This window comes from Nicotiana attenuata, chromosome 7 (assembly GCF_001879085.1).
Source record: "Nicotiana attenuata strain UT chromosome 7, NIATTr2, whole genome shotgun sequence".
Lineage (NCBI taxonomy): Eukaryota > Viridiplantae > Streptophyta > Magnoliopsida > Solanales > Solanaceae > Nicotiana > Nicotiana attenuata.
This window is the reverse complement of record NC_031995.1, coordinates 77,024,087-77,033,753: the sequence shown is the minus strand read 5'-3', so window position 1 is coordinate 77,033,753 and position 9,667 is coordinate 77,024,087. Positions and strand designations below refer to the sequence as shown.

At 33.8% G+C, this 9,667-nt stretch overlaps 1 protein-coding gene across 1 annotated transcript; it reads left to right on the top strand.

Moving 5' to 3' along the window:
- LOC109229333 (ABC transporter G family member 25) lies at positions 476-9,417 on the top strand. Its single transcript, XM_019394739.1, has 3 exons — positions 476-806; positions 1,155-2,013; positions 8,107-9,417. Exons 1-3 carry the CDS (start codon positions 657-659, stop codon positions 9,111-9,113), a joined length of 2,016 nt encoding a protein of 671 aa, XP_019250284.1. The 5' UTR covers positions 476-656; the 3' UTR covers positions 9,114-9,417.

The following is a 9,667-nucleotide window of genomic DNA, read 5'->3' as shown; positions in this document are numbered from 1 at the left end:
TATACTAAAAATAAATTTTTATTTTTACTTGTTTACGCATGAAGCTAAATTTTTTTTCTGTTATATCCATGGTATTTATTATTCAACAAATTATTTTTTCAAATGTAATAAAATATGCATCAATTAATATGGATATCATGGTAAATTATTATTTTTTAAAGTACGTGTAAAATCAAAACGTGGCAAATAAAAGTGACCGGACGGAGTAAAAGATAGATTTTGGAAGTCTGAAACGGCGCTGAATTATATTTTGGCTATGACTTTCATGGAACCCTATTGAAAGAAAGTCTTTTTACTCCCACTTATACACACTTTACCTAGCAGCAGTCCCCTTCTTCCACTTTAAACACCCCAAAAACAGAGAAAAAAAGTAGTACAGCTGGTCATATGAGTCAAGTGCCACGTAGCACACCCCCTATGGGCTACCTAGTATGATGTGGCGACCATTCAGTGCTCAAAACCAAATAAATAGGGCTTCTCCGCTGTGCTCTTAGTTCCTCTCCATCCATTCTAAAACTCTTCTTTCCCTTTCTTCTTCTCTCCATATACTCATCAACTTATTACTTTCTCTCAATCTTTTTTGCCTTTTCCTCATTTTCCTCTTCAAAGGTCTAAGAAGAAGAAACAAAGTGTCTCAAGATATATACCTAAAACAAATGCCTGTTTCAAGCAAAGAAACAACAGCAATGAAGACTACAACAACACTAACGTCAGGAGAAGATAAAACAAGCAAACACTCTCAGTTTCCTCATTCTCCTGACTTCCCTTTTCTCATGTCTTCCTCTTCTTATCCTATCACCCTTAAGGTAAACTAACACTTTAATTACATATATAGCCACAATAATATAATCTTTGTTCATTTTCTCTATATTCTTTGGAAAACCACATAGTAATTAGCTCAAAGAAAAAAGGTCTTAAGGTTTTTTATGTTAACAGCAGTTTAATCCCCCTTGATCACTATCATTTCTTCAAAAATCTTTGAATTATTTTGTGTAGCTCTATAGACTTTCAAAAGGACATAAAATCTAGTGACAGAGTCAAATAGTAGGAGACTGAAGTGGAGAAAAATAATGACTCATTTGACTTCAAGAAAACTTGACTTGTGTAATAAATAAAACATTAATTATGTTCTTTTTCTGTTGGGCAATTTGCAGTTCATGGACGTGAGTTATAGGATAAAACTGGAGAGCAAATCAAGTGGGGGAAGCAACAACTTAAGAAAGATGTTTTCAAGTGGGCCCACATCATCTTCGACCGATATCGAGAATCCAACAGCCACGATTCATCACGAACGTACAATCTTGAATGGGATTACAGGGATGGTTTCACCGGGTGAAATCCTAGCCATTCTTGGACCATCAGGGAGCGGAAAATCAACGCTCCTAAATGGACTTGCAGGAAGACTCCAAGGACACGGCTACACCGGAACAATCCTCGCTAATAACCGGAAACTCAGCAAACCGGTCTTGAAACGAACCGGATTCGTCACTCAAGACGACGTCCTTTACCCGCACTTGACGGTTCGCGAAACTCTAATTTTTTGCGCGCTGCTTCGGCTCCCTAACACGCTGAGCCGGAAGGACAAAATCGCTGTGACCGACTCCGTGATCACCGAGTTAGGACTCAATAAATGTGAGGACACAATAATAGGGAACAGCTTTATACGTGGGGTCTCGGGTGGTGAAAGAAAACGAGTAAGCATAGCCCATGAAATGCTAATAAACCCGAGTTTACTCATACTGGATGAACCGACGTCCGGTTTAGACGCTACAGCGGCTTACCGGTTGGTTTCGACGCTAGGGTCCTTGGCGCAGAAGGGGAAGACCATAATTACGTCGGTTCACCAGCCGTCGAGCCGGGTTTTTCAAATGTTTAGCTCGGTTCTGGTTTTGTCGGAAGGGAGGTGTTTGTATTTTGGAAAGGGAAACGAAGCAATGAATTATTTCGAGTCGGTTGGATTTTCTCCATCTTTTCCCATGAATCCAGCGGATTTCCTCCTTGATCTCGCTAATGGTACGTATTTTTTTTTTGTCGTCTATATCTACCCTACAATATGGTACATGCATATAAAATATCTTTATTTTTCTTTTTTTGACTAAACTACTTTTTCAATCACATATGTGTGTTTTGAGTTCGATTTTTGATGTTGTATCATGTAGATTTGTCATAATTTGATCTAGCGTTAATTAATACTTAGCTTTTTATTTAAGTGGGGAAGAATAAAACGATAGTTTGCAGGACTTTATTGATCATTATAACGTTCTTGTAAGACAATATCCAATGACATGTATAGCTAGGGGACTACAATATAAAGTGGCTTGATTAGGTAAACTAAGGTGATTAATTAACGGTAAAGATTACTTGAAATGCAAGCTTCACTTTTGAGTGAACTTAATTAACAGAAATTTGTCTTCAATATCTTTTGTTAGGATGTGGACAACTTGGGTCTAGTTGACAAGTCCGTATATAATGCGACTAGAGATTGTGTGACAACTAGAAAACTTCAACTTCCAAGGGTCATGGCTAGCTAGTTGTCTTGTAAAACTTAAGAAAGAAATTAAATTTTTGAAATTTATGATTTTAAATATGTCATAATATTTGTTTGATTATAGTAATTTTTTTAAAACTTATAGCTTTAAACATATCAAAACACTTATGTGGCTATAAAATTTTGTATTAAGAGTAAATGAGACAAAATTAATTATTTTCAAATATAAAATATATTAGTATTATTTTTTTGTTGATGTATTAATAATTAAATAGTGTCCCTTAAATTGATGATAGAGCAGTACACTACTTTGTAAAAAGTGAAAGGCTCACCAGCTGTAACTGGTACGAACTACTACTGTGGTACATCAATGAAAGAGCGGGGGGGGGGGGGGGGTTTAAAACATTCAATGATCCAATTTATTATGCATATGTATATTAGGGTAGCTAAACTGACCAAAGTCCGAAAGTAGATGTGGATCAGTTTCTCCTTTCGACTCTAGATTTTTGCTAGTTCTTCTTTTAGTGAAGTATTCCATTTCCAAGTATGATTGTATTTAAGTGAGATAAGTGATGCTTAATCTTTGTTACTCCCTTCTGTCCAATTTAATTGATTTTTAACTATTTTCACACATATTAAGAAATCCACATTTTAGTATTAATTAATAATAAAATTAACTATATTAACCTTAATTATTTATTAATACAACAAATATTCCTAAGCTCTTTACTCCAATGGTAATTTTGAAAAAAGTAAATAATTTCTTTTTGATATCTGAAAAATTCAACTATTGTGGATCACAAAAAAAGACAAAAATATCCGGTTAAAGTGAACGAGAGGAGGTATTATTTCACCCTTTTTATAATCATATAACGTGGAAAGCTGGTAACTTTTTGTATTAGTGGATAACATTCATCATGGGTAACGTACTAAAATTTGATCTTGAGAAAGTTTAAATTGGTGGAACTTATATATTACTAGCTAGGGAAAATATCAACATTCCACGTGCCCCTTCTCTTAAAATGGTCGGCTATTCCCTTTTTTTGTTTTTTTTCCTCCCTTAGCCAACTCAAGCTTATTCTACAGTCCACTACTTTTTTTTTTCTTTTCAAATCCTTACTTTTCTTCTCAGCAAATCCTATATAATTTACTCTAATTAATGTCATTGGCCGTTTGTAAAGCAATGTCGACTAATTAACCTCTTCCTAATGGCATAAAAAAAGTTGTATCTTTTTGGAATAATGGGGGTATTTGTTACTTACACGAGTGGTCTTGTTCGTTCATGCATAAATATTATATCCTAAATTATTTTACAGGATTTAATTCAAAGAATAGAATAATGTATCTCAGCCGGGAGAATAAACTTTTATTTTTTAAAGTTCTATAATTGGAATAAAAAGAAGAAAAGAAGGTGTCATCGTTAGATTAGATCTATTTATTATTAATAATTAAATACACATGGTCAGCTTTGTGTTGGAAATGCTGGGGTTCATTTCAATATGTAAGTCATTTCCCAAAGTACCTGATGCTAATTGCTAATTTCCAATGTGGGATCCATTCATAGAAAGATGGGGCCCTTTTATTAATTTATTATATACTTGTAAATCTTGATTCTTATTTATAATGCGCAGAAATATGGGGAAAAAGTGGACCCTACATTTCCCTCTTTAATACTACTACTACTATATATTTGTTCTAATTTCTAGAGGAATAATGCCATTCTGGATTATGATTAATTGCTGAAGAACATATACTACTTTAACTGACTTTACTCTGATAGGGATGCTACATTGAAGTATTTCCTATTTAAAATTGGGACTTTAACTTATATTGAAGAAAAGAAAGAGTTTTGTTATTTTAGAGTTGACTCTTTATATTTGAAAGATTGTGATAGTGACATGTTATGGTTCATCTTGAATGTTTTAACTCTATTATCTTGGATTTCTGCTCTTTGTTGTGGCTGCCCTTTCTCAAATTCATGATGAGTAAATTCTTAAATTCTGAGATTGACATTAATATGCCATCACTTTATCATCATGGAGTATTGAAAGTCTAATATCTTTCCCCTCTGAGAAGTATCTCTGTCTAAATATTATGGGGTAAAAGATTTCTTGCTATGAATATACTTGGGTTTGACCTGAAATGCTCATAATTATAGAAAGCACCATTGCATCTTTTATTCTTCTAGCAAGAGATAGAAAACAAAGAGATAGACAACATTACTTTAAGTTTTATATATATATATATATATATATATATATATATATATATATATATATATATATATATATATATATATGTGTGTGTGTGTGTGTGTGTGTGATACCAACTAGAAGACTAATGCTATTAGAAGACTCCTACTGATTTGTATATTGGAGATGTAATCATTATAATGTATTTAGCGTTGTATATAGGTCTTAATTAAGATGAAGGATTTGTAGCAATCGTGGTCCTTCTCTACTTGAATAGTACAACTTAGTAAATACTCACTTTTCTAAAGGGTGTCAAATGAGTCTTGGTTAATTGTCACAATATCTAATAATTTTGTTTCTGGTTTTGGGGTCAGGGGTTCCATCAACCTTGGGTCATACACCACTAAGAATATTAACACTCCATTTTTCTAAAGAAAATCTATGTCCAAAGTACATGAAAATCTGGTTTATGGATTTTGAGGTTTTGACACTGCACGGTGTTTCCATGTTTCTTGGTTTCTATCATTTTCTCAAGAATAGTTTTTAGTGTGGGGGACATTTCAGTTGGCTAAAGAACTATAGTTTTAAGTAATATTGGCATACAAAATTGTTGTTGGACACCATTTTGACCTGCTTTCTTTAATTTCTTTTTTTTTTATTATTTAATATTAGCTTGAGGCCATCATGCATATGCAACTTTAGGGGTATTAAACAAAACCTATAGTGAGCTTTATTCCTTCACTTTGATTTGTCATTGGAGAACATGTTGATATATGGATTAAAGAGAAGTGTGACAACATTGCTTGCGTAGATTAGCAATCCATTCATAATATGAGACCAACTAGACTAGTTGGTACACACGAGCACTTAAAAAATAAATATTACCTCAAAACTCTGCCTCTCAACTTTGAAGTAATTAATTATTTATGGCTCCACATGGATCTTTCCTTAAATTAATCATATTGTTTTTGTTAATGACTCCACAAGCACCCTTTCCAACTTTAACCTATAGACATAGATATTATACTTTGAGAAATGGGAAATATTTAAATTCCATTTTGTTGGACCTCGAATTAATTGTTGGGTGTCATCTCATATGGGATAGTAATAGAATAGCACATGCTTTGCTACTTTGTACAACCCACATGCCTTGCATTATAGGAGTAGTAGGGTTCTTGAAAATCTTGGATGTGTAGTTTATATTTATCTGGATCAAAATATTTGAGGATAAACTAAACCTAGAATCAAGATCTACAAGTATTTTTATACTTATTGGCTGAGATAGTTTCAACCCTACTCTAATTTTAGGACCATTAAATTCTTAAATGTATGATATCTCTGTCAACTACATATAAAATAATAAATTGATGGTCCAAATGTCAAGCGATTAATGTCAATTGATTCTTCTTTTTATCAACCTTAATCATTTCGCTTTATCTAGAGTTTGTTAATGTTCATTTCTAAATTGAGTGCTCAATGGTTCTAATTATCACACGACCACCTTTGCAAGTATAGTGGTTCATGGTCAAAGTTTTCACCTTAGTTGATGACTTCTTTCTGTTTATAGATGTTATGCAATAGTAACAGAAGTCCAATATGATTTAAGTGAACCAATTGATATAGTTTAGAGTTAGTCCAATTGTAAACCATAACCTCAAATCCTTTATTTTTTTTGACTATATATTGTTCGAGTTCTTTGAAAATACGATCGTATTTGTATTGGATTCTTTAAAAATACATAACTGTTTATTTTTAAGGATTCGAAAAACATAGATTTTTGGTAGAGAGTGGTGGTGGTTTGGGGAAGTCCATAGTTACCTTAAAAGGAAATCATAAATAGTATTAGAGACAATAATGTCATGTACCAATTATTTCACGAGACATGGCAAAGAGAAATATCAACTTTTTTTTTTTATCTATAGCGTGTTTCAATATACTTTGAGCTACAATGATCAAATACACTTGTCACACTTGAACCCTCATTTTTATTCAATTATTATTGATAGGCATCTTTGATGAAGAATTTTTTCTTCTTCTTTTCTTCACCTCCTTTCCTTTATTCAACAAAGAACAATTCTTTTTCCTCTGCTACTTTTGTACATGGGACTCTTTTGAATATTAAGACGTTTATTAAATAGCGCCACGTGTTAGGGTCCTTTGCAAATAATAAGCTTTCAGATTCATCCCACCAAAATTGAACTTTTATTGTTTTGTGAATAGTTATTTGGTAAAAGAAGAAGATAAGTGGAGATTATGGTGGCCCCAAAACTTCCATCAGCAATATATAGAGCATTATGTTCTTTTAGTGGACTTCCACCCTTTGCCACCAACATTGGACATCTTTAATTACCTCCTCTATACTAATTATTACTTGCTAGTACAACTAATTAATTAATATTCTCTTTTTTTAACTTAAATTTATTCTTTGTTTTATGTGATACAAATTATATGTTATTTTATTTTATTTTGAGTGCTAAGATTACTTTAATGCTTTTTTGTAGTCCTAGCTTTAAAGATACATATCTAGCTTTTTCCAATTGTTAACATTAAAGAAACTGAGATTTTAGCAAGCTCCTTTAGCTTATACTTCGGGAAAAGTATTGGGGTGGTGAATGGTAATTTACCTTACGGAAAGATGACCATATTTGACAAAAGGATGCAAATCAACTTGATTTGACAAATTTAGTATCAAATTCTTGAATAGTATGATGTCTTTACTAGTGGCGCCCACAATAATTTGTAGTTGTACCTTACACCTTTTTCTTTTAAGCTTATGACCATCTTACAACTAGCAATTCTTTATTTCATGTCCTTTGAATATATAGCTTATTTTCTGTGAAGATAAGTAAGATGCCATTAGCCAATTCTAATACAAGTTCTTGTAGTTAGCTCAAGTTGAACCAAGGTTTTAGGTTTTACCTCTGATTTTACTTTAAAAGAACATTCCTGATTAGTTGGCCAACTATGGTTTGCTATGCATTAGCTATACATAGGATAATACCAAATAGAGTCTATAACTAATGCTTTTATTAGTTATAAATATGTTGAAAAAGTGTACCGAACAAAGTTTTACTAATATATGCATATTTTCTCTAATGCACTCCGCCAAACGACTTCTTAATGTTTTGAGAGCATTGGCATTGTCTAGCACCTAGCCATTGTAAACTAACTTGGCTTCCTAATGCTGATCAAGTATGGTGGAAAAGCAAATTTAAAACTTAAAAGCTATGCTTTTCTTAAAAACATTATTTACACGGAATATAATTCTATCATTGTATTTTAACCTGTTTTACATAGCAGATAACCTGTCCCATATTTTCAGGTTATTAGTCTTACTTTTTATGGACTGATACTTGTAATTATCTTTTTATTGCATCACTTAGGAAAAATGTAGCTCTCACTAAAGCTTAACTTGGAAAAATGCAGGGGTTTGCCAGTTTGATGGAGTAAGTGAGAAAGAAAGGCCTAATGTAAAACAAACCTTGATATCCTCTTACAACAACTTGTTAGCTCCCAAAGTAAAAGCAGCTTGTTTGGATACAACAAGCACAGTTCCTAAAGAAATAACCTATAATTGTTCAAGTTACAAAAGAACTTGCACAAGTAGCTTCTCCAATTGGTTCAATCAATTCAGCATTCTCCTTCAAAGAGGGCTAAAAGAAAGAAGGCATGAAACCTTCAATTATTTGAGAGTATTTCAAGTAATAGCAGCTTCTCTCTTAGCTGGTTCTATGTGGTGGCATTCTGACTACACGGATATCCAGGACAGGCTTGGCCTCCTCTTCTTCATTTCCATTTTTTGGGGTGTTTTCCCATCGTTCAATGCTGTTTTCGCATTCCCTCAAGAACGTGCCATATTCGTCAAGGAAAGGGCTTCGGGCATGTACACACTCTCCTCCTATTTCATGGCACGAATCATTGGAGATCTTCCCATGGACCTTATCTTGCCTACATTGTTCCTCGCCATAACGTATTGGATGACAGGGCTAAAGCCCCAACTCTTGGCATTCCTTTTGACACTTCTCGTCCTGCTGAGCTATGTGATAGTTTCACAAGGCCTTGGCTTAGCCCTTGGCGCCTTGATCATGGATGCTAAACAAGCTTCAACTGTGGTCACTGTCACGATGCTAGCATTCGTTCTAACAGGAGGGTTCTACGTGCACAAAGTGCCAGCTTGCCTAGCTTGGATTAAGTACATCTCGACCACATTTTACTGTTATCGACTACTTATTAATGTCCAGTATGGAGAAGGCAAGGAAATCTCAGACATGCTAGGCTGCTCACATCAAGGAACTGATAGAGTTAGCTGCAAATTCATTGAACAAGATATCAATGGTCAAATTCATCCATCCGCGAGCCTTGGCATCCTCCTGATAATGTTCGTGGGATATCGATTAATTGCTTACCTTGCATTGAGGCGAATTCGAGCCTAAACAGAGGGAAAATTTCTGACTTTTTTGGATGATGGAAATTGATGGATAGCTAGCATTGTGGGGGATGTGGAAATAGTATATACTTGTTGAGAATTGTGACTGACTCTGTCCAAATGATGAAAGCTGCAGTGGGTAAGGGAAAAATTGAAGTGTGATATAAGAGGGAAAAGTGTTGTGACTTGCAACCTAAAACTGGCGAAAGGCCAGCCAGCATTCGTTGTTGTAACTTCACAAAGACGAGGAATTTTTTTTTATCGCAAGAAACTTTCCTTTTCTTTAATGAATAAGAAATTCTTCTAAACAACATTTCTCTATGTTACATGAATTCACAATATTATCCACTTAACACCAAGTCGCATTCATATTCTGAAAGGCTCAAACAACCAAACGAAAGACTTTTACAACAAATTAGGAGACAATCTATGCATAAGAATTGAATGAATCAAGAACATCATTTAATAAGGTTAGATTCCTTAATTCCCTAATAGCAGACACAACTTCTGCGAAGATTTTATAATTAAAGCACTCTAGAGATGAAGTACAACATGAAAATA

Coding starts and splice junctions, on each gene's coding strand:
- LOC109229333 (XM_019394739.1), top strand. CDS start 657: ATGCCTGTTTCAAGCAAAGAAACAACAGCAATGAAGACTACAACAACA. Junction 807..1,154: donor CTTATCCTATCACCCTTAAG/GTAAACTAACAC, acceptor GGCAATTTGCAG/TTCATGGACGTGAGTTATAG. Junction 2,014..8,106: donor CCTCCTTGATCTCGCTAATG/GTACGTATTTTT, acceptor GGAAAAATGCAG/GGGTTTGCCAGTTTGATGGA.